This window comes from Musca autumnalis, unplaced genomic scaffold, assembly GCF_047663935.1.
Source record: "Musca autumnalis isolate F117 unplaced genomic scaffold, ASM4766393v1 scaffold_3, whole genome shotgun sequence".
Classification (NCBI taxonomy): Eukaryota; Metazoa; Arthropoda; class Insecta; order Diptera; family Muscidae; genus Musca; species Musca autumnalis.
In genome coordinates, this window is record NW_027411866.1 from 13,078,252 (window position 1) to 13,104,841 (window position 26,590).

Below are 26,590 nucleotides of genomic sequence, written 5' to 3' on the forward strand. Positions count from 1 at the left end.
CTAAATAATAAAATAAATAAAAATTAGTCATACGCACCAATAACCAAAGGCTAAAAATTCCCACAAAGCGACAAATGGTGGTAAAATCGTTCAGAATTTTTAACATTGCAATAAAAGCTAACAACTCCTATTTTTTATTGGAAGTTTTGGCATTTAAAGACAAAGTGTGCAGTCGAAAACAATTTTTTTAATTTTTTGAAATGTTTCATTTTCTAAATTCGTCTACTCTATAATCCACTATTATTTAAAAATGGCGTAGGCTTTAATTTTCATTTTTTCTGCAAAAAGAGCTAGAGGTAAATTACCTAAATAACCCAGATAAAGCCACTGGTCGTTTAAACGCCACAAAAAATGGTTGCAAAAATTGACGTAAAACTATGGTTTTTTCGAATATTTTTGTGGGGTTTTTTGCATTTTGTTATAGTATTGTCTGTTATTTGTAAGTTCACGCTGATAACGCTTCATTTGACCTACGCATTTCCACGCAATTGGCCAAAAACCCAAGCTATTCAAAAAAATCGACTTTTTTGTAATTTTCGACTTTTGATGAAAAATTTAAATATGCGATAAAAATTTAATCAAAAATGTTAGAATCATATAAAGTCAGGGATTTGTTAGAAATATAGTAAGAGTATTTTCTCAATCAAAAACCAAGGGATTGGCATGTAAGGACACACCTATATTACGCTCCAAAATTTTTGGAACTTTTAAAAGAAGGCCAGATTGCAGGAAAATTATAAGTTTTAGAGAAAAAAGTTATTTTTTAAAAAATGCTTAAAAAGTCTCAAAAATATAAATTTCATTAAAAATTTTAAGTTTTCTCGCAAAAACAATTCTCGGCGCTAAGTGGGATAACTAAATAATTAAAATTAGTCATACGCACCAATGACCAAAGGCTAACAATTCCCACAAAGCGACAAATGGTGGTAAAATCGTTCAGAATTTTTAACATTGCAATAAAACAAAACAACTCCTATTTTTTATTGGAAATTTTGGCATTTAAAGGCAAAGAAATTTTGTGGAAATCTTTAATCGTTTCGCAGCACAAGCAATTTACTATGTTAACAAAAAATTCAAAATAGTCATACGCACCAATGTCCAAAGGCCAAAAATTCCCATAAAGCGACAAATGGTGGTAAAATCGTACAGAATTTTTAACATTGTAAAGAAACAGTTCCTATTTTTTATTGGAAGTTTTGGCATTTAAAGATAAAGTGTGCAGCGAAAACTATTTTTTTTATTTTTTGAAAATTTTCATTTTCTAAATTCGTCTTCTACTCTATAAACCTCTATAATCTAAAAATGGCTTAAGCTTTAATTTTCATTTTTTCTGCAAAGGGTGTCCCTTAGTTTGCAAAAGAAATTTTGTAGAAATCTTTAAACGCTTTGGAGCTAGAAATAATTTACCAAAATAACTAAATAATTAAAAATAGTCATACGCACCAATGGTCAAATGTTAGAAATTCCCATAAAGAGGAAATTTGTAATAAAATCATTTAGAAATTTTTAAAAATACGTTGAAACAAAACAAATTCAATTGTTTGTTTGGAAATTTTAGCGGTTACAGGCAAAAATTTGCAGTAGAAAATATTTTTTTGTGAAATGTATTTTTTATTCTTCTTCTATATAAACCTCTATAAATTCGATATGCTATAATTTTCATTTTTGCTGTAAAGGTTTTCCTTTGGTTTCCAAAAGAAATTTTGTAGAAATCTTTAATGAGTTCGGAGCTAGAGGCAATTTACCTAAATAACTAAATAATTAAAATTAGTCATACGCACCAATGACCAAATGCTAAAAATTTCCTTAAAGCGACAATTGATGATAAAATCGTTTATAAATTTTTAAAAATACGTTGAAACAAAACAATTCCAACTTTCTGTTTGGAAATTTTAGCAGTTAAAGGCACACATTTGCAGCAGAAAACAATTATTTTATTTTTTGAAATTTATATTTTTCTAAATTCGTCTTCTTTATAATCCTCTCTAAACTTAAAATGTCGTTAGCTCTAATTTTCATTTTTTCTGCAAAGAGTTTCCTTTCGTCTACAAAAGAAAGTTCGTGAGTATATCTAATAGTTTCGCAGCTACAAGCAATTTACTAAGGCAACAAAAAATTAATAATACTTATACGCACATATGGTAAAATTTTAAACATAGCTTAAACGGGTTAAACCGAAGTAGAATTGTAAGGAAGGTTGTATAACACATTAAATCATGAAAAATCCTATTATTTGCCAGCATAGTTTCTCCTTTTAAGCCATAAGTTTACTGTTGAAAAAATTGTCTTTTTATTTTGCGAAACATAAGACTCCGCTTTAATATGGAGCACTAGAAAATAAAAATTTCAGAGGATCAGGTTTTTAATTTTGTCTTCAATGGCTTAGCTCTTGATTAAATAAAAACTTTCTAAAAAATGTAGAATTCTTTCGGAGCTGTAGGCACATTACTAACATGACCGACTGATTAAAATGAATCATACGCACCAAGGGTTAAATTAAGAAAATTATCTTAAAAGGCGAAAATCAAGCTGGATAACAAAATTTTAATTTTTAGAAACAAAATTTTGATATTGAAAAATATTTTTTTTAAGAAATTTTAAACTCAACTTAAATACCAATGACTTTTAGCCTAAAATATTAAAACCAATTAATTTTCATTCTTCCCCTATTGTGTTATCTTTCGATTACAAAAGAAATTTTTACAACATCATTAATCGTTACGGAGCTAAGAGAAATTTAGTACAATTACCCCTTTATAAATAGTAATCATACGCTCCTAGGTACAATTGTTAAATATTGCCGTAAAGTGGGAAATTGCGGTAAAAATCGCTTCAGTAGCTTCAAATATATGTGAAACTGTGGAAAGTTCGAATATTTAATTGCAATTTTTAATGTGAAAAAATTCTTAAAACCAAATGTTGATTTTAGAAATGTTTATTCTCCAAACTGCTCTCAATTTGCACAACAATTAACTGAAAATATCTCAGCCTCGCAATTTTTATTTTTTCTTTAATATGATAGCTTTCGATTTCAGAAGAATTTGCAAAACAACCTCGGATATGTTTGAAACTAGAAGCGATTTACCATAGTAACTTAAGAATTAGAGATAATCATACGCTCCCAGGGAAGGGATTATTAAATAAACGACATAATTGGGTTAAAATAAAAATTTTAAAGAACAATAAGAATTTTTTTCTTTCATTTTTTACTCACATGAATCTCACCACGTACTGGTACCAACATCTGGTCAACATCACATGTTATATAGATATCTTCACCTTCCATTATTTGGTATTTTTTAGCTTGAGGTTGGGGATCATAGACTTGACCACGATTAACAATAACTTCAGCATAGGCTGTAGCATTGCCATAACGATTGGAGGCCAAGCAATAGTAACGGCCAGCAGCGCCAGTGGTTATCTCACGGAACATCAAATATTTGCCATCAATGCTGACGGAGCTACAGGGACAAATGTAAGATAGGGACAAATGTATGTAACAAAAAATGCTGATCTTTCTCTCTTAAATAAACTTACGCAGTCAAAGGACGATTATTATCGGTGTGCCAGGATACTGTAATTGGTTGGGGACCCTCAACATTACATGTTATGGTCACATCAGTGTTGACATTCACTCTAATTGGCATTTGCGGGTGGAGGGTAATTTTGGGTACGGGCAAATACTGCAATTCCCACATGTGGAAGCGTATAACTACGCCACGGTTATCCAAGGCATTGCAACGATATTTGCCAGCACTATTTTCAGTCATGTGGTAGATGGTCAATTTGCTACCCTCATTTAGGGAATTGGCAGGCAAGGGACGGCCATCAGCGCGTTCCCATGTGATTTGGAAGCCAGTTTCTGTGGGTGAGGGCGAGAAAGAAAATTTTAGTTTTAAACATTTCCAAAGTTTTGCACAGCCATCGAATCATAACTTACGCAATTCACACATCAAGGTAACATTTTCACCAGGCTTGGTTTCCATAACGGTATCGGGACGTTGTGGATAATAGGTAGGATATGGAGTATAGGGAGTTGTGAATTGATAAGTACCGGGGTTTCTGTCAACATCACCGTCTAATCCAACATCACCGCGATGAGGTCTCACATCCAGGACAACATAGCGTTCATCAGTACCGGCTTCATTGCTGGCAATACATTTATAGGCATTGCCATCTTGCATGCTAACCCTGGGGAAGTCTAAAACAGCTTCATTGGATAGTGTCCTAGCCCTACTATCTACGCTTGCGAAGTCATAGTTGACAACACCCTCCTTGATCCAGCGTACGCTAGGTGTGGGGGTACCGGTGGCGGAACAAACTAGACGCAGGTCATCACCTTCGGTAACTTGAAGAATTTCTTGGTTGGGTTGTATGGTAATAACGGGTGCCTCAATGACACGTACGGTGGCGATGGCAGTTGCGGAACCAACTTCATTAACAGCTTCACATTTGTAATCACCAGTATCGGCCAAACTAACATCATTGATACTAAAATGAAGGGAAAAGGTTAGGGAGGATGAACTCTATGTCATACACATTTACACTTACACAATATAACCGGGTTCGTTGTGTTGCATTTGATGACGATGCGACATAGGTAGGCCATCAACACGAGACCATTGTACACGTGGTGTGGGTATACCGGTGGCGGTACAATAAAGCATACCCTGGCTGCCAACAGTAAGAACCTGAGGTTCTTTGGGATCAATATCAACGGTGGGACGTTCACGAGCTGGAATCAACGATATAATCAGGGTGGTACAAATTAGTACTAAAACTAGTAAATTGTTCGGAACGTTCTTATTACCAACTCCTTTTTTGTAAACTTTAGGCATTAATTTGTATTCATTTTTTTTGTTTGCAAAAATTTCAAATAGAATACAGAACAAAAAGGAATTGTAGGTAAAGAAAGGTGGAGAAAAATTGTAAGTGAAAATTCAATGTTTTGAACTTTAATATTTACGATTTTTAATATTTCTGTAAATAATACGAAACGAACTAATTGAAACCAAAAATGCTGCTGTCGTTAACGATAAACTTGTATATTGATAAAAAAAAGTATAAAAATATTTCCTTTTAATCCCGAGATATAATATAATTTATAATAGTTCTTTGTCCTCAGGGTGGAGAATAAATTTTGTTATAAATTAACAAATAAGTCGAAAATTGTTTCTGAAAATTTTAGAACACTTGGTCTGTTCCAGAAATGCAAGAATCTACTATTTTTTACTATTTCCCCGATAACATAAAGGAAAAAATGTTATCGTAGTAAAAAATAGGAGCTTCTTGCAGGTTCTGAAACAGAGCTACTTTCTTTTAAAATGGTTAAATTCCAAAACCTTACGCTGTAATAATTTTTATTTTTGCTCTAATACGTTTCTTCTCTATTCCAAAAAGAATTATGCAAATATCTCAGTTAGTTTTTGAGATATAACTAATTTCCCAAAATAACCTAAAATTAATAATAGTCATACGCACCCATGAATAGTTGTTAAATATTGTTTTAAAAAGGAAACAAAGCTGCAATTGTATATGAAACCTCATAATTTAATTAACGCAAGACATTAGCTTTAACATACCATACTATTTTAGCTTGTAAAGCTAGAAGATGTTACCAAGACTTCAGGCGTTCTGATTTCTGGAATTTGTAATTTCTAATTCCACTTCTATTTAAAAATGTTTAAACACAAAAGCCTTTAGGTCTAGAAATTTTAATTGTTTCTTTAATATGCCAGCTCTTGATTTCTAAAATAATTTTGAAATTACCTTATTTAGTTTTCGAGATATAAAAATGTTACCAAACTAACCCAAAATTAATAATAGTCATACGCACCCATGTATCTTTGTTGAATGTTGCTTTAAATAGAAAATAAAGCTACAATTTTCTATGAAACTGCCTGATTTAGCTAAGACAAGCAATTAACTTCAACATATCATACTATTTTAGGCTGTGAAGCTAAAAACTGTTACCAAAGTCTAGGTCTTGGGGTTCTGATTTCTGAAATTTGTAATTTCTAATTCCATTTCCATTTAAAAATGCTTAAACACAAAAACCTTAAGGTCTACAAATTTTTATTTTTTCTTTAATATGCTTGCTTTTGATTTCTAAAATAATTTTGAAAATATCTTATTTAGATTTTGAGATATAAAAATTTTATCAAACTGACCCAAAATTAATAATAGTCATACGCACCCACGGATATTTGTTAAACATTGCTTTAAAAAGGGAAACAAAACTACAATTGTCTATGAAACTGTTTTAGCTATTTTTGGCTGTGAAGCTAAAAAATGTTACCAAAGTCTTGGTCTGGGGGTTATGATTTCTGAAATTTGTAATTTCTGATTCAACTTCCATTTAATTATGTTTAAATACCAAAACCTCAAGGTCTAAACATTTTTATTTTTTCTTAAATATGCTAGCTCTTGATTTCTAAAATAATTCTGAAAATATCTTATTTAGTTTTCGAGATATAAAATTTTTACCAAATTAACCCAAAATTAATAATAGTCATACGCACCCATGTATCTTTGTTAAATATTGATTTCAAATGGAAAACAAAACCACAATTGTTTATGAAACTACTTAAGTCAACTAAGGGAAGCAATACACTTCTATACATCACACAATTTTAACTTTAGAATCAAAAGATGCTCCAAAGACTTTAGGGTTCTGATTTTTACAATTTACCATTTTTTATTCAACCTCCCTTTTAAAATATTTGCACACAAAAACCTTACGATGTACAAATTTTTATTTTTTCTTTAAAATGCTAACTATTGATTTCTAAAATAATTTTGAAAATATCTTATGTAGTTTTCGAAATAGAAACATTTTACCAAACTAATCCAAAATTAATAATAATCATACGCACCCAAGGCTAGTTGTTAAATATTGCTTTTAATAGAAAAACAAAGCTACAAATGCTAATTAAAGTTCTTGATTAAACTAACGCAAGCAATTATCTTCAATATATCATAATATTTTAGCTTGTGAAGCTAAAAAATGCTACCAACATTTTAGGGTTCTGATTTTTGGAAACTTATTTTTAGTTTCAATTCTCTTTTAAAGAGCTATAATCCACAATATTATTGTGTTGACGTTTTCAATTTTTTCTCTAATATTTCCCTTTTCTATTCCAAAAATAATTTTGAAAATATCTTATTTACTTTTTGAGCGGGAACAAATTTACCAAAATAAGCCGATATTAAAAATAGTAATACGCACCCTGGGAAATACTTTAAAAATGCTGTAACTTGGTAAATTAAGCCTCAATTATTTAAGTAATTATTTAAAATATGGCCTGCAATTTATTTAGAGGCTTAAATTGTATAACAGCTATCATTTTAATTGGTTCAGCATTGTTCCCACCTGATATTGAAGGACATTTTTTGACAAATGAAAATGTTTAAGATTTTAGCATTTCCCAAAGGTAATTTCCCTGTCCCCCGAGGACTTGACTAAAATTCTGGATTTTCTGTTTTAAAAAGATAGCCGAATAACTAAAAAAGTTTTTTCAAAACTTAAAATTTTTAACATAATTTATGTTTAACTCTCTCTGCCAAGTTCATTCAACTTACGTTCAATTTCAATATATGTACTGGCTTGATCGGCAGCCACACTGTTTTCAGCAACACATACATAAACACCACGATTATCGGGGCGGGCTGAGTTAATGCGCAAAACATTGCCACTTTGATGGACATTATCGCCCAAAGATTCATGAACCTTGGTCCATTTAATGGTAGGACGAGGATTGCCAGAAGCTTCACAGGCAATGGTAAAGTCATGGCCTTGAATGACAAGATGTTCTTCACGCATGACTTTGATAACTGGTGGTTCCCTAAAAATTACAAAAAAAAAAAAAACAATTTGTTCAATTTGTTAAGATTAATTAAGCATGTGCAAAAGAATGCCCCATACTTACATGGTGGTATCTGGTTTTGGCATTGAGTCAACAATAACACGAGCATCTGCGGTGTAATTACGACGTCCACGCACATCAATACCAACACAAGTATATACACCCGAATCACGTGGTGATGAGTCACGGATTTCCAAGGTATTGCCCAACAAAATGATATTATATTGACGATAGATTGGATAACCATCCTTGTTCCATTCATATTTCAAATTAATATTCGAAATGGATTGGCAAGTTAGACGAATAACCTCACCAGCTGCACCATGGTGTTGTGGTGGATCAATGTATACAGTTTCACGTGTTGGTGGAGTTGATGATGGTGTTAGGGTATCAACATAGACTTCGGTATATTGTTCAGCTGGATAACCTTCACCATTGTGGGCTTGACATCTATATCTGCCCTCATCAGATTTACGTGGTCTCTCAAAGATCAAACGATTACCCTCAACATGTACCTCAGTGGACATTTGGTCATTGACACGAATCCAGGTGACAACAGGAGTTGGGTTGCCGCTTACTTCGCAAACAATTTCATTGGGTTGGTATTCGACAAAGTTGTGATAGGGAGCCAAGTTATCAATACGGGCGGGGAAACGGCGAGAGGTTTCTGTGGTAGGTAAAGGGGAAATAAAGTTTAATAACAAAATAAATGGAGAGATCTATGCTTTTAAGAACTAAAACTCCATAAGCCAAATAAATAAACTTCATACCATAACGGGCCAACATTTCTTTGGCATATCCTTTAGGAAGCATTAAAATTTTTAAATATATATATTGTTAATTACGCTATAGAGGAGAAGAATCTTCCTAGTTGTTTTTCACTTACCTGTAATTGTGATTGTAACCTTATCCTCAAAGATGTGTTGAGTTTGATTGTTGCGTGCCTGACAGATATAGGTGCCGGAATCATGGATTTGCAAATCGTACAAACGTAGAACTCCATTATCTTGATCGAAGTGGAATGGCATGTCACCGTTCAACTTGTACCAGGTAACAACAACGGGCATCTGGAATATACAGGGATAAAAACGAATATTAAAATGAGTTATGGTGGAAAGTCACAAATCATAAATTAAAGTAAGAAGGTCTTATTTTTCTTATTTTTGATGGTTTTAAATGAAAATAATTCCGTCAATAAAAAATTGCACTTTTATTAATTTTATATTATATTATATTATATTGTATATTGTCTGATGCCCTGTCTTTTGATCTGAAAAAGAATTTTAACGATAGCTACCTTAGTTCCTGAGATATAATTGTTTTACCATAATAACCCAATAATTAATAATAGTCATACGCACCCAGGGACATACGTTAAATATTTGATTAAATAAGATAATTAGACGTAATTTTTTTAATGAATGATATCGTTTTAATGAAGATATCGAGTAACTACTATTGTTAATATTTATTTGAGCATTTTGACTATTTTGTTGTTTTTGGTATTTTTTATATTTCTATTTTCTGTAATAAAAAAAAATATTGAACATAGAAAGAAAAATTTGCCATTAATTTTGGTTTTTCCTCTAAAGTGTTGGCTTTCGATTCGCGAATTTGTTTTCTAGATATCTCAATTAGTTTGTGTGCTATAGCAAATTTACCAAAATAATCCATAATTAATAATAGTCATACGCACCCAGGGACATATGTTAAATATTTGATTAAATAAGTCAATTAGACGTAAATTGCTTATAGACACTAATGAAAATATCGAGTAAATACTATTGCTAATATTTATTTGCGCATTTTGACTTTTGTAGCATTATTAGAATAATTTTTTTTGGTTTTTTTTTGCAATTTTTATATTTTTATTTTCTGTAATAGAAAAAATATTGAACATAGAAAGTGAAATTTGCTAAGAATTTTGGTTTTTTCTTTAAAATGTTAGCTTTCGATTCGCGAAATTGTTTTCAAGATATCTCAATTAGTTTGTGTGCTATAGCAGTTTTGCCAAAATAATCCATAATTAATAATAGTCATACGCACCCAGGGACATATGTTAAATATTTGATTAAATAAGTCAATTAGACGTAAATTGCTTATAGACACTAATGAAAATATCGAGTAAATACTATTGCTAATATTTATTTGCGCATTTTGACTTTTGCAGCATAAAAATATATATTAGAATCTATTTTTTTGTTTTTGGTAATTTTACATTTTTATTTTCTGTAATAGAAAAAATATTGAACATAGAAAGTAAAATTTGCTTAGAATTTTGGTTTTTTCTTTAAAGTGTTAGCTTTCGATTCGCGAAAAAAATTTCAAGATATCTCATTCAGTTTGTGAGCTATAGCAAATTTAACAAAATAATCCATAAATAATAATAGTCATACGCACCCAGGGACATACGTTCAATATTTTAATAAATCGGTTAATCAGACGTAAATTCTTTATATACATTGAAGAAGATGTCGACTAAGAATTAACACTATTATTTGTACAAACATTTTGGTTTTTGAAGCTTATACATCTCCAAGAATCATTTGGGAATTTTTATATTTTTATGTCGCGTTTAATAAAAAAAACATTTTATTTACTCAACTTAGGTCTGCAAGCTTGAAAAAACCCAAATGAAAAAAACATTTTGGTTTTTCTTTTAAAGTGCTAACGTTTGATTTCGGAAGAAAAATTTTCCGAATTATCTAATTTAGTTTGTAAGCTATAGCATATTTGCCTAAATAGTACATAATTAATAATAGTCATACGCCATTTGGCTCAAATCTTAAAAATAATACTTTAAATTTACAATTTGAACCACTGTAATTGCTGATGGAGTTTATGAGAGATTAAAACGAGAAACAATTTCTTACTTGCACAAGATTTTATCTTTTAATGCTAAACATTGCTTAGGCATATCGCTAGAACTCTGGTATTAGTAATTTATTATTTTTAATTATTCTTTCATTTAAAAGATTGCTGTAAACCAATTTGACAGACTTATAATTTTTGTTTATTCTCTTAGCGATTATCTTTCGTTTAGAAAAAGAATTTTGAAAATATGTTATGTAGTTCTCGAGATATACAAATTTTCCCGAAATAACACTTAATTGAAAATACTTATACGCACCCTGAACCAAATGCTAAATATTGCTTTAATGTTGCAAATGTGACGTATATTGCTTGTGAAAATTTATTATTACAGAAGGGAAATCTGTTAAGTAGTTCTCGACATATACATACTGTTTCAAAGTAATCTATAATTTGAAATAACCATACGCACCCGGGGCAAATTTTAAATATTGCGGGTAAAGTGGCAAGTGTGGGCAAAATTGCTTATGCAATTTTTTTATTGCTTATGAAAATGTATTACTACTGTAGAGGAATGAGGGAGAGTAAGTAAAGTCATAAAAGTAAAAAATTGTAATTTCCGTAAATATTTTTTAATTTCAGTATAATATATTTTTGTTTGTTTTTTTGAGCCAAGAAAATATTGCAATAAAAAATATTTTTGTTTTGTAATTTTTGTTTATTCTCTAAGGGATTATCTTTCGATTGCAACAAGAATTTTGATGTTATGTTAAATAGTTCCGGAGATATAGAAGTTTTTTCTAAGTAACCCTTAATTAAAAATAATTATACGCAACCTGAGCCAAATGTGAAATTTTTCTTAAAATAGTAAATGTGTCCTAATTTTTTTGTGGCAATTTATTACTCTAATGGAGAAATCTGAAAGGGTTATAATAGTAAACTAAAATGCTTTAAAATGGAATCTAAAATATTTTTGTTTAATATTTTTTAAATTTAAATAAACTTTTTTTTTTCAAATTTGAGAAAAGGAAAATTCTCAACCAAAAATTTTCTTTTTTTCTCAAATGGCTTATCTTTAAACTGTTGAAAAAATTTTGACTTTATCGTATTATTAGGGACTAACTTTCGTTTCCAAAAAAAATTTGAAAATGTGTAAAGTAGTTCTCGGGATATACATAATGTTTCAAAGTAACCCGTAATTATTAATAAATATTGGCTTAATGTGCCCAATATGGTATAAGTTGCTTGTGAAAATTCATATCTACTACAGGGGAGTCTGAAGGGGTCAGAGTAGTAAATAAAATTCAAACTTCTGAAGCACAGCAATGCAATCCAAAATATATTCTTTTAATTTTTTGTTGTTTTTTTGCTAGGAACGTATTGCATTCCAAAATATTTTTATTTTGTAATTTTTGTTTATGCTCTGAGGTCTTATCTTTCGATTGCAGAAAGAATTTTGAAATTATGTTAAATGGTTCCAGAGATATTGTCATTTTCTCAAAGTAGCCCATAATTAAAAATAATTATACGCACCCTAAGCCAAAAGTGAATATTGGCTTAAATTGGCAAATGTGGCCTAAATTGTTTGTGAAAGTTTATTACTGTTATAGAGATATTTGGAAAGGGTCTTACTAATGAACTAAAATCAAAAAATGTGTGTTTAAAATATTTTTTTTAAATTTAAAACAATTATTTTTTTTTTCAATTTCGAGAAAGCAAAATTCCCTTCCTAAAATTTAATTTTTTCCCTAATGGCTTATCTTAAAACTAGCGAAACAATTTTGAAATTATCTTATTTAGTTCCTGAGATATTTGGAATTTTCTTAAACAATAAATGAATTAATAACAATCATACGCAACCAGAGACCAATATCATTTAAAAAATTGTTGTTATTTTTGTTTTGTAATTTTTGTTTATTCTCTGAGTGATTATCTTTCGATTGCAACAAGAATTTTGAAATTATGTTAAATGGTTCCAGAGATATTGACATTTTCTCCAAGTAACCCAAAATTAAAAATAATTATACGCACCCTGAGCCAAAAGTAAATATTGGCTTAAATTGGCAAATGTGGTCTAAGGTGTTTGTCATACTTTATTACTGTTATAGAGATATCTGAAATGGTCTTACTAATAAACTAAAATGCTTTAAAATGCAATCCAAAAAATGTGTGATTAATATTTTTTTTAATTTAAAAAAAAAAATATTATTTTTTTAATTTCGAGAAAGCAAATTTTCCTTCCTAAAATTTTCATTTTTTCTCTAATGGCTTATCTTAAAACTAGCGAAACAATTTTGAAATTATCTTATTTAGTTGCTGAGATATTTGGAATTTACTGAAACAATAAATAAATTAATAACAATCATACGCAACCGGGGAACAAAATGAAAAAAATTAAAATATTGCCTAATATCATTTAATAAATTGTTGTTATTTTTGTTTTGTAATTTTTAAAGGGTTATCTTTCGATTGCAACAAGAATTTTGAAATTATGTTAAACAGTTCCAGAGATATTGACATTTTCTCAAAGTAACCCAAAATTAAAAATAATTATACGCACCCTAAGCCAAAAGTGAATATTGGCTTAAATTGGCAAATGTGGCCTTAATTGTTTGAGAAAGTTTATTACTGTTATAGAGATATCAGAAAGGGTCTTACTAATAAACTAATATGACTTAAAATGCAAACCAAAAAATGTGTGTTTAATATTTTTGTTTTAATTTAAAACAATTATTTTTTTTCCAATTTCGAGAAAGCAAAATTCCCTTGCTAAAATTTTCATTTTTTCCCTAATGGCTTATCTTAAAACTGGCGAAACAATTTTGAATTGATCTTATTTAGTTCCTGAGATATTTGGAATTTACTGAAACAATTAATCAATTAATAACAATCATACGCAACCGGGGACCAAAATGAAAAAAATTAAAATATTGCCAAATATCATTTAATAAATTGTTGTTATTTTTGTTTTGTAATTTTTGAGGGATTATCTTTCGATTGCAACAAGAATTTTGAAATTAAGTTAAACAGTTCCAGAGATATTGACATTTTCTCAAAGTAACCCATAATTAAAAATAATTATACGCACCCTGATCCGAAAGTGAATATTGGCTTAAATTGGCAAATGTGGCCTAAATTGTTTGTGAAAGTTTATTACTGTTATAGAGATATCTGAAAGGGTTTTACTAATAAACTAAAATGCTTTAAAATGCAATCCAAAAAATGTGTGTTTAATATTTTTTTTAATTTAAAAAAATTTTTATTTTTTTAATTCCGAGAAACCAAAATTCCCTTGCTAAAATTTTCATTTTTTCCCTAATGGCTTATCTTAAAACTAGCGAAACAATTTTGAAATTATCTTATTTAGTTCCTGAGATATTTGGAATTTATTGAAACAATAAATGAATTAATAACAATCATACGCAACCGGGGACCAAAATGAAAAAAATTAAAATATTGCCTAATATCATTTAATAAATTGTTGTTATTTTTGTTTTGTAATTTTTGAGGGTTTATCTTTCTATTGCAACAAGAGTTTTGAAATTATGTTAAATGGTTACAGAGATATTGACATTTTATCAAAGTAACCCATTATTAAAATTAATTATACGCACCCTGAGTCAAAAGTGAATATTGGCTTAAATTGGCAAATGTGGCCTAAATTGTTTTTGAAAGTTTACTACTATTATGGAGATATCTGAAAGGGTCTTACTAATAAACTAAAATTATTTAAAATGCAATCCAAAAATGTGGGTTTAATATTATTTTTTTTTTAATTTAAAACAATTATTTTTTTTTTCAATTTCGAGAAAGCAAAATTCCTTTCCAAAAATTTTCATTTTTTCCCTAATGGCTTATCTTAAAACTGGCGAAACAATTTTGAAATTATCTTATTTAGCTGCTGAGATATTTGGGATTTACTGAAACAATAAATAAATTAATAACAATCATACGCAACCGGGGACCAAAATGAAAAAAATTAAAATATTGCCTAATATTATTTAATAAATTGTTGTTATTTTTGTTTTGTAATTTTTGAGGGTTTATCTTTCTATTGCTACAAGAATTTTGAAATTATGTTAAACAGCTCCAGAGATATTGACATTTTCTCAAAGTAACCCAAAATTAAAAATAATTATACGCACCCTGAGCCAAAAGGGAATATTGCCTTAAATTGGCAAATGTGGTCTAAATTGTTTGTGAAAGTTTATTACTGTTATTGAGATGTCTGAAAAGGTCTTACTAATAAACTAAAATGCTTTAAAATGCAATCCGAAAATGTGTGTTTAATATATTTAGCAAAATTCCCTTCCTAAAATTTTCATTTTTTCCCTAATGGCTTATCTTAAAACTAGCGAAACAATTTTGCAATTATCTTATTTAGTTCCCGAGATATTTGGAATTTACTGAAACAATAAATAAATTAATAACAATCATACGCAACCGGGACCAAAATGAAAAATTTTAAATATTGCTTAGTATATAAATAAATTGTTGCTGTTGTTGTTTAAATAATAATACTTACCCTATTATAGGCTAGATAACCAGTACAAGACAATGTAATGGATCCTCCAACGGGAATGATGGAAATATCCGGCTTGGCAATCGATACAGTGATTTGAGTTGTGTATTCTGGTGGAGGTGTGGGTGTTGGTATTACAGGACCATCATCTAGTGGTAATTTTGTTGTTTATTTATTTATTTTTTTGCAAGAATAAACAGAAAATATTTTAGATTAGTGCTGAGGAAAATATTGAAATATTTCAAAACATAATATGTTTTCAAAACAAATACTAAGGTTAGTGACAATGATGAGGTTTTGTAATGAAGAGGTTTGTTTTTTTTTTGGTTGATGGGTAAATTTGTTGGCACTTCGGCATTGGTTTCTCTAACTACAACAAAAACTACTTAGCGCTGTATGTATGTCATCGGTTGTCTTTGTACATAAAGAGTATGTATGTATATATAGTTGTTGGTTGGTAACGAGGACTGTTAGGTTAGTTTTTGATAGATTTTGGCATTGCAACCAAAATTGTAGTTCGTTTTTTATACAGAAAAAAAATTACAACTTAAGGTTAAAAATTATTTGTTGGGTTGTACGTTTTGTCTAAAAATTATATTAAAAAAATAAACAGAAAACACAGAGCTCAACTTGGGTTAAAACTAAGGAGTTGTATTGTTGTAAAATACCCATATTTTGGTCATTTATACACAGACATAATTAGAAAAAAAATACATTTTTTTCTAAAAAAATAACACAAAAGGTTTATAACGCAAAAACTAAAAATTGTTTTATATTACAAGTTTTTTTATATTCAATTTTAATGTGTAAATTATTTTATTTATTTTTTGATTGAGAGGACAGACACAAAAACAAGAGGATATTTTCTTTCCACAAAAGAGATCAATAGACATATGTAGGTATGTATGTATTTTTTTTAGTTTGTAAGGTAGTATGCTCCATAATACAAAAAATTACTGATACTATTTGTTTTTGGTTTTAAGAAATATTCACTACAAATTTACATAAAACACAACAAGATTTGTAGCAGAAATCCGTTTTTTGATAAACAAAAACAAAAACCCACTGCATAGAGGTTAAACATTTGGCTAAACTAACTAAACTAATCTAAATAGAATATATTTTTTTGGTTTTTGATTAAGAAGAATAATTGGAAATATTGCGAACCTTTACAGCCATAAAACAATTTGGTCAAATTTCCTACGTACTGTTTGCCTCTGAATATCATTAGAGTCTCATTGGGTGAGATGGTCTGATTGAGTTCAATATTAAATTGAAAGCCACTACAACAGAATCCTCTGGCAAGGTCACATTTTTTTAACGTGTCGGGGACTGCCAAGATGGAATGAACGATTTCATATTTTGTTTTTTTTTATTTGGTGGAAAAAATCATTGTTACGCATATTTGTTGTTGTTGTACAAATAATTAAGTTAAAAATATATATAAAAGTAGTTGTTGTTGTGGTGATGGTGTATGTAGTAGGGTGGATATAGATTTGAAAATGTATTCATGTGTACAAAAGGAATGGAGTGTAAAATAATTTTGTGTTGCTAGGTTAAGTAAGAGAATTGGTTCAAAGTGGCATTTTTTCTAAAAGTGATTTCCAAATGTCAAATAATCAATAAAATTACGAAATTTTTAAAATTTTTCCGATTTTTTTTTCAAACTTCGAAAATTCGAACATAGCAAAAAGGCTCTAAAATGTATTAGAAATAATTCCACACACTGATTAAATTAAAATTTTTACGAAATTTTGTGTTTTCGCAGTTGTTTGGCAATGTTCGAAATTTCGAACATAACAAAAAACTAGGTAAAACTGTCTCAAATTGGTTTTTTAAAATTCCAAAAATGAAAACGATTCAATTTTTTTAATTTTCTAAGGATTCCTAAAAGTTTTGAAAATATTATTCAATGTTCGAATTTTTAAACATGACAAAAAAAATATGCGGAAATTATGTGTACATTTTTCAATTTATATATCTAAACCTAACTAAAATTGATTCCCAAATTTTAAATAACCAATAACTTAACGAAAGTTTAAATATTTTCCAATTTTTGTCTAACTTCGAAAATTCGAACATACAAGAAAGGTTCGAAAATGAGTTGAAAATAATTCCAAACATCGAAATAATCAACATTTTTACGAAATTTTGTGTTTTCACAGGTTTTTGGCAATGTTCGAAATTTCGAACATAACAAAAAAGTGGGCAAAACTGCCTTAAATTTGTTTTTCAAAATTTTAGTAATAAAAACGATACAAAATTTTGCCAAAGCTTCCAAAAATGTTCGGAAATTTATGGCAATTTTCGAATTTCCGAATATGTCATGCGGAAATTAAGTGTAAATGTTTCAATTTATATATCTAAACCTGACTAAAATTAATTCCCAAATTTTAAAGAACCAATAACTTAACGAAATTTTAAATTTTTCCAATTTTTGTCCAACTTCGAAAATTCGAACATAACAGAAATGTTCGAAATTGAGTTGAAAATAATTCCAGACAATTAATAAATTAACATTATTGAAAAAAATTGTGTTTTCGCAGGTTTTTGGCAATGTTCGAAAATGTTCGAACATAACAAAAAAGTGGGCAAAACTGCCTTAAATTTGTTTTTCAAAATTCCAATAACAACGAAGACGTAAATTTTTTAATTTTCTTAAGGATTTCAAAAAGTTTAGGAAATATTTAACAATGTTCGAATTTTCGTACATGACAAAAATTATCCAAAATTGTGTGAAAATGATTCTTAAAGATCAAATATTAAATTCTAAAAAATTTTGAATTATTCCACTAATTACGACTATCTTCGAAATTTCGAATATTGCCCTATATTATCCAAAAGATTCTAGAAATTTTTCTTAAAACCTGAAACAGGAAGTTTAAATTTTTGAACATAAAAATTACCTCAAATATTTTAAAAATATATTAACTGTTAAAATATAACACGTTCCAAGTAATTTTGAACTGAATTTTTCAATACCACAAAAATTATTCGAATTTGTCTAAAATTATTAAAATTTATCTAAAAATTTTTACTAAGGTTAATATAGTGAATTTTCCAATGATTAAAAGTTTTACGAAATTTGCAAAACGAAATTTGATATTATTTAATAAATTTTAGCATTGTTCGAATTTTCGAACAGAGCAAACACTTGGAAACATGTCTTAAAATTATCCCTTTATTTATCTATTACCTACTTTAAATGATTCGAAACTAAAATATGTATTTTTGCATTGATTTAGAACATCTTCGAATTTTCGAACATGGCAAAAAATTATACATAATTGTCTATTATTTTTTCTTAAAGTTAAAATATTATGAAATTTTCCTATTTCAATGTTTTACGAAATTTTCAATACCAAATTCGATATAAATTTTAGCATTGTTCGAATTTTCGAACATAGCAAAAACTTGGAAACATGTCTTAAAATTATCCCTTTATTTATCTATTACCTACTTTAAATGATTCGAAACTAAAATATGTATTTTTGCATTGATTTAGAACATCTTCGAATTTTCGAACATGACAAAAAATTATACATAATTGTCTATTATTTTTTCTTAAAGTTAAAATATTATGAAATTTTCCTATTTCAATGTTTTACGAAATTTTCAATACCAAATTCGATATTATTCAGAAGTTTTTTACCATGTTCGAAATTTCGAACATCACAAAAAAAGCCTAAACAATTCTAATAATGAAGTTTAACATGCATTGAATAATTTGAAACTGAAATTTCAATTTTCGCATTCATTTAGACCATCTTCGATTTTTCGAACATGAAAAAAATTTTATAAAATTAAAAAAAAATTTATCTAAAATTAGAATATTACGAAATTTTTAAAATTCCAATGTTTTGAGAAATTTGCAATGCAAAATTTGATGCTATTCACAAATTTTTGGTGATGTTCGAAATTTCGAACATAACAAAATGGGAGAAAATTGGCAAAATATTTTCTATATTAGTTACTCTTATTTATGTCAAACTGGAATTTGGATCTTTGCATTCATTAGGCCATCTTCGAATTTTCGAACATGGTAAACAAAAATTTTCAAAAAATATTTCAAAAAATATTGTAAATTACAAATTTTGGCAATGTTAGAAATTTCGAACATAAGACAAAAGAAAAAAAAATACAAAAATTACCTAAAACAATTCTTATAATTACATTTAGAATGTTTCAATAATTTGAATTTGAAATTTGGAAATATCAAATTGTATCCCAACGTTTATGTATATAACTAAATTTCTATATTCCAATATTTTAAGAATTTTGGAATAAAAAAATTTGCCAAATTTTTATTAATATTCGAATCTTTGAAAAAAGGCCAAAAGTGGTTCAAAATGAAATATTGTTAAATTTTCAATAAACAAAGTTTTATGAAATTTTATATTATTCATTAGTTTAAAGCAAGGTTCGAAGTTTCGAACATATATAACTAAAATTTACCAAAAAAATTATAAAAATGACTCTAATGTTCAAACATTATCTCTTGAAAATAATTTAAACTTGAAATTTGGACATTTCCATTAATTTAGACAATCTTCGAATTTTCGAACATGACAAAAATGATCCGAAATAGTTCAAAAATGTTCTTAATAGTTAAAGTAACAAAAATTTAAATATTGTTAGAGTTTACGAAATTTTCAACTCGAATTTTGATATTACTCACAAGTTATTGGCAATGTTCGAAATTTCGAACATAACAAAAAAGGACAAAAATATTGTCGTAATGTAATTCTAATAATTAAGTTTTAATAACTAATTAATAATTAAGTTTTTTCTTTTTGAGTTTACTTCATTTACACCATCTTCGAATTTTCGAACATGACAACAATTAAAAAAAAATTGAAGAAAATTTTCTTAAAATTAAAATTTTATGAAATTGGGAGTATTTCAAGTTTTTACAAAATTATTAACAAGTGTTTGGCAATATTCGAAATTTCGACATTAACAAAAAGTTACAAGAAATTGCCTAAAATAATTCTGGTAATTAAGTTGTACATGTTTTAATTAATTTGACCCTGAAATGTGGATTTTTGCATTCATTTAGACAATCTTCGAATTTTCGAACGTGGCAAAAATTATCCAAAATGGTCTAGAAATTTTTCTTAACGTTCAAATTTTATAAAATTTCAATACTCCAAAGTTTTACGAAATTTGAAATGTTCGAAATTTCGAGTATTAATAAAAATTGCCAAAAATTGTATTAAAATATTGGTTATGTTCAAATATTACATATTGTAAATAATTTGAACTTGAATTTTGCATATTTCCTTGAAATATTCGAATTTTCGAACATGACAAAAGTTATTCGAAATTGGCTAAAATGGTTTTCTTTATGTTAAAATATTTCGAAATTTTTAATATTCCACTGTTTTACGAAATTTGCAAAACAAAATTTGATATTAACCACAAGTTTTTGGCAATGTTCGAATTTTCGAACAAAACAAAAAATAAGACCAAAATGGCCTAAAATTTAATATAAAATATTATTAAATTTTTAATATTGCAAATATTTATGAAATTTGATGTTAATTTTTAGTTTCAGCAATGTTCGAAATTTCGAACATATGTAAAAATATTTTAAATGTTCAATATTAAATGTTGTAAATAATTTAAACTCGAAATTTGCATATTTCCATTAATTTAGACAGTCTTCGAATTTTCGAACATGACAAAAATTACGAAAAATTTTGTAATTTTTTTTTCTTAAAAGTGAAAATATTTCGAAATTTGGTATATTCCAATGTTTTACTAAATTGGCAATACGAAATTTGATATTAATCACAAATTTTTAGCAATGTTCGAATTTTCGAACATAAAAAAATTCCAAAATTGCCCTAAAATAGTTTTAATAGTAACATTTGACATGCCCTCAATAATTTGAAATTTATTTTTGGATTTTTACATTCATTTTAACCATCTTCGAATTTTTGTCTACTTTTTTGTAAAGTTCGAAATTTCGAACATTAGGGTTCTGAAAAAAGTCACAGCCCACTTTGAACCAAAATCCTCTTTTCGTTTTTAAAATAAATATTTCCCTCTCTCTCTTCCTCTCTCAAATTAATTTCTCTGTTTTTTATTTAAATGAATAAAATTCAAATCAGGGCATTCTCAAAAAAAGAAAAGGAAATGGTAATGAATCATGCCAAAAAGAAATTCAAGATATGTAAGAGGTGTGTATACAAGGTGCTTCGCACACCATTTCACCACATTTCCATTCCATACTTACCCCTGTTCTGGCAACGATCTCCGCCATAACCAGGTCTGCATTGACATTTGACATAACCACGTTCATCTAAACTGCACGCTTGAGTGGCATCATCTTGGCAAGGGCAACGTCTGCAGCTACCATCCGATTGACGATAATGCAAGGGAGCACAACTTTCACACGACGAACCCGAATACTCTGGTGGACAGTTACAGATTTCAATATCATTAGCTTGGGTAGCTCCTGGTTGAGGTGTCTCTAAGGCAGATTCCAAAATTACATCACTAATCGACGAACGTGTGGTGGGTATTTTGGGTGTGGCACGAATAAGAATGTGTTCCAAATTGGAGAGGACATTCATGAAGTCGGTACGTGAGGCACGTTGCATGCCACCACGTTGCATGGTTTGCCAATTTTCATCTTCATGCAAGCGTATTGTGTATTCGATGTTATCTTGTTCCGAGGCTGGACGAGACCAAATCAACTTCATGCCATTGCCAATGAGAACGACATCGTTGCCAGGTTGATAATGACCATAGGAATCAACATCCAATTTGTAGGTTAAAACACCGCCATAGGAATACAATTGGTTACCCAAAACGGAACCACGTAGGCTCCAGTATTTCGTGGTGTATGAGGTATGGGAGTAGGTATATTCGTTGCGTTCAATATCAAAGTTCATGTTGTCACGATCTACGATCTCACCCTCTTCATCTGTGAATAGTGGTGGACTGGCAAGGAAATCGACTGGAATTTGTTGGCGATAGAGAGAAGCTGATGAGCAGGTGGTGGATTTGCCGGAACAGAAACATTCTTCACAACCATCGGGATTGCTGGGTGACAGGCCATAAGTTCCAGCCCTGCATTGGTCACAGAGGGTACCTTGGACATTGGGCTTACAGTAGCAGTAATTTTGATAGCAATCAGTGGTACCGGCTGGATTACATGGCACATAGCAGGTCTCATTTGTGGGGCCTGGTGGTGGTCTTGCTGTTGTAACTGGTCCTGGGGGATAAACTGTGTCTGGCTGGCAATCATAAGGACTACCATTTGTGGCATCACCAGTATAGCCGTAGGCACAGCGATCACAGAAGTCACCTTCGGTATTGTGGGCACAATTCAAGCAGACGCCAGTCTCGGCATCGCACTGTGTGGAATGGCCGTTACATTCGCAAGGTTCACACAAGCCCAAATACAAACCAGCTTCTTCGTTACGTTTATAGCCAGGAGCACAACGTTCACAAGAGGTACCAACATAGCCAGGTGGGCAACGGCATTCTTCTACTTCCAGGGCTGGAACACCACTGGTGCTGCTGGGCGAGGCAACATCCATGGTAACGGAGGTCAGGGCACCATCCTTGGTACTGGTGGTGTAAGTGGCCTTAATGTAAATGGCATCAATCTTAGACAGGGCCATCAACAAATGCTGTCTGTTTACTTGTTGGCCATCGGTACGATACCAGGCATTCTCAATCATGGGAATGGTATAGGAATTGGGTTCACTGGGATTGACATTACTTCTGCGATAATGGATGATGGTCAAATCTTCACCAGACTTAATGACCACATCAGGTGATGAACTGCGTGACATAAGGCCACCAGGCATTGGATTATAGCTCAGGTTGTAGCTTAATTTGCCACCATAGGCCGTGATTTGATTGCCCAAGAATTGGGGAGGCAAACTCCAGTACAAAGGTTCCGAGGTTGTTGGCTCACTGAATGTCAATGAGTTACCGCTTTCCGAGAAGTCCACTGGTGAAGGTTCGGTATTGTAATTTCTAACCAGGCTAAAGCCATGTGGGGCACGGGAGCGACCAAAGTTTGAGGTAATTTGTTCACGATCCCAGGTGCTGCTGCCACAACTGACAGGCAAACCACTGCAGAAGCATTCATTACAGCCGGTATAAGCGTAGGTGTTCATATAATAGGAGCCGGGCTTGCAGGTATCGCAACGTTCACCAGTGACCAAAGGTTTACATGCGCAGGTCTTGTTGGCCAAAATGGACAAGGTGCCTTCGGCGTTGCAATTATGATCGGGTGTGGGATAACAACGGCCACCAGGAGCCAAGGGATTGCCATCATAGCCAGGAGCACAAGTTTCACAACGGCGTCCAGTGTAACCTTCATTGCAGCGGCAGGTAACTTCATTGTCGGGGCCCAAGGCACAACCAGAGGCAAAGTTATTTGCACCGGTCTGTGGGCAAGGACATTCACGGCAGGGAATACCACGTCTGGGATCACCATAGGTACCTTCTGGGCAGGGTTCAGGTGTGAAGGGAACGCAACGACCCAACCAGGCACCACCCGGTTGGCGAACATAACCGGCGGCACATTTCTCACAAGAATCACCAGTGTATCCAACAGGGCAGGAACACTTTTCAACCAAGGTAGCAGGTCCCAAACCTTGATCATGGGGTCCAGCAGAAGTCATCATGATATTGGTCAGCTCTACCTCTCTCTCAGTAGCCTCAATGTAACCCAGGCGCACTAAAACATTATCAACATTGGACAAGATCATCATAATTTCTTCGCGTGTTGCCAAACGGCCATCAGGCTTAGTCCAGCCACCGGGTACGAAAGGAATTTCCATGTGATTGACAAAACTGGGCTGAGCTGGAGAGCGAGAACGATAGGTCAAAGTGAAACCATTGCCGGTGATAATAACATCAGGGTTACGGGTGGGGGTGCCGGTGCCATCATATCTCACATCATATTTCAAGAAACCGCCATACGATTTCAATTGATTGCCCATAAAGTCCTGGGGCAAGGCAAGGTAGGGTGTGCTGCGGCTGCCATATAGAACATCGGTGGCACGGAACTGTACACCATGTCTCAAATTCATAATACCCGCAGTGGAAGCCTCATTAATGACAATATTACTGTAGGGACTCAGCTCAACATTGACAACACGGTGTGAGGTAATTGGAGGTTGAATGGTATTAATGAACAAATCGCTGGACTTGCAGGTTTTGGCAATACCGAAACAGAAGCAATTCAAACATTCGCTGGGATGTTGAGCATCATCATTGAACGTGCCGGAACCGCAAATGCCAGATGGACCAGGTTTATCGACGGTAACCAAAGTGTCGGTGGTAAATTTGCTACCCTTGGAATTGATGATTTCACAAGAGTATGCGCCGCTATCGCCATACTGCATATCGGGACAATAGAGGGTACCGGTACCGCTGTAACTCTTCGAGACACACTTCTCGGGAACGTGACCCCAATTCAAACGCCATACAATAACGGGAGTGGGAGTACCAACACCAACACAGGTCAAGTTCAATGAATCGCCAGGTCGGAGGAATTGTGTTGGTGGTGGGTCACGGATCTTGTCGGGAGCCACTGAAAAGAAAAAAAATAATTAGTTATTTCAAAAAATTTGGAAAGAATTTGAGGCGATGGAAGTCATGGTAGGTGAAGGAATCAGAAGAGGCCTCAATTTAGTTTCCTAATTTTTCAAAGGTTTTTGGAGAAGCTTTTTAGAAAAGTGTGTCATTTTAAAGCCTTCCTATACATCCTTTGCTCTTCTCATGATGTACAGAAACAGCTGCAGGTCCCCTGATGGATCATAAGATCTTCGGATAATGTATAGAAGCATCTGGAAATCATTTGATGCTGTATAGTTGGATTTGGAGGTCATTTGATGGATTCTAAAATATTCGGATGAATCTTAGACGGCTCTGGGACTGTTAAGAGGTTTATTATGGACGCCTTTTGAAGCTATACTGACACATTCTAAAGTCTTCTGATGCATCCTCTGCTCTTCTGATGATGTACAGAAGCAGCTGGAGGTCTTCTGATTGATCATAAGATCTTTGCATAATGTATAGACGCATCTGGAAGTCTTTTAATGCTGTGTAAGAGAATTTGGAGGTCATTTGATGGATCCTAAAATCTTCGGATGAATCTTAAAAGGCTCTGAGACTGTTCAGAGGTTTATTATGGACATTATATGCATCCTTATGTATTTTGAAGATGTTCTGAAACATTGTAAAGCCTTCTGATGCTGGAGAAAAGCATGTGGTGGTCTCCTGATGGATTCTAAGGTTTTCTGCTGGATCTGAAGATCATCTGATGCTATATAGAAGCATCACCAGGACTTGGTATGAATTCACGCGATTCTTCGTGATATACTGAAACTTCCAAAGTCTTCTGATTCATCCTGAGATGCTCTGATCAGGTACAGAAACATTCTAAAGTCCTCCGATGTATCCTACAAAAGCATCAGAAATTCGTCAGAAACCTCTGGAAGTTTTCTGATAACGTAAAAAAACTTCTTAAAGGTTTATTATGCCAGGCAGGAACATCCGGGCGACTTTTGTCTCAGTCGTCCGTCTGCGGTGTTGTACAGATGAATGTAAGCACTTCTGATGGTCTAAAAAAGCTTTCTAAGGCCATCTGATGCATCTTCAAACCATCAGAATTTTTACAGAATCGTCTTAATATATTCTGATCTTGTACAACAGTATCCTGAAACATATTCTGATAGATCCAAACATTTGTAATGCCATATATAAACATCCGGTGGGCTACTGGTACACTGTAGATCTTTTTATGGACCCTGACATCATTTGTTTCATCCTGAACATCATAAGATCTTCTGAAGCTTCCTTATTTCTTCTGCTACGATACTTATGCATCCAAAGATGCATCTTATACATCCTAAGGGAAACCTCTGCTATTCTGATGATGTACAGAAGCAGATGGAGGTAATCTGATGGATCATAAGATCTTCGCATAATATATAGAAGCACCTGGAAGTCTCTTGATGCCGTATAGGAGGATTTGGAGGTCATTTAATGGATCCTAAAATCTTCGGATGAATCATAAACTACTCTGAGACTGTTTAGAGGTTTGTGATGGTCATTGTAGCCATCCTTACGCCTTTTGTAGATGTACTGAAATATTCAAAAGCCCTCTGCTGCATCCTATTATATTCTGATGCTGTAGGGAAGCATATGGTAGTCTCCTGTTGGGTTTTAAGGTCTTTTGCTGGATCTGAAGATCATCTGATGCTATACAAAAACATCAAATGGGCTCGGTATTAATTCATACGGTTCTTCATGATACTGACACTTCTGAAGTCTTCTGATTCATACTGAGATGCTCTGATGATGTACGGAAGCATTCTGAAGTCTTCCGATGTATCCTAAGAACTTCTGATGATAT

General features: G+C 31.4%; 1 protein-coding gene across 31 annotated transcripts in view; it reads right to left on the reverse strand.

The window, feature by feature from the left end:
- Positions 1-26,590, reverse strand: part of trol (terribly reduced optic lobes) — a 387,741-nt gene that overhangs the window by 31,429 nt on the left and 329,722 nt on the right. For 28 of the 31 annotated variants that reach the window (XM_073973632.1, XM_073973635.1, XM_073973634.1 and 25 more), the window contains 10 exons: positions 21,440-24,763; positions 16,366-16,530; positions 15,202-15,347; positions 8,752-8,932; positions 7,929-8,532; positions 7,582-7,844; positions 4,552-4,735; positions 3,941-4,491; positions 3,538-3,862; positions 3,215-3,461 (listed from right to left, as the gene is read on the reverse strand). In XM_073973632.1, coding sequence (XP_073829733.1) covers positions 3,215-3,461; positions 3,538-3,862; positions 3,941-4,491; positions 4,552-4,735; positions 7,582-7,844; positions 7,929-8,532; positions 8,752-8,932; positions 15,202-15,347; positions 16,366-16,530; positions 21,440-24,763 — 5,990 coding nt within the window. The remainder of the gene's footprint in view (positions 1-3,214; positions 3,462-3,537; positions 3,863-3,940; positions 4,492-4,551; positions 4,736-7,581; positions 7,845-7,928; positions 8,533-8,751; positions 8,933-15,201; positions 15,348-16,365; positions 16,531-21,439; positions 24,764-26,590) is intronic. The other 3 variants (XM_073973639.1, XM_073973630.1, XM_073973627.1) reach the window with 1 other exon arrangement.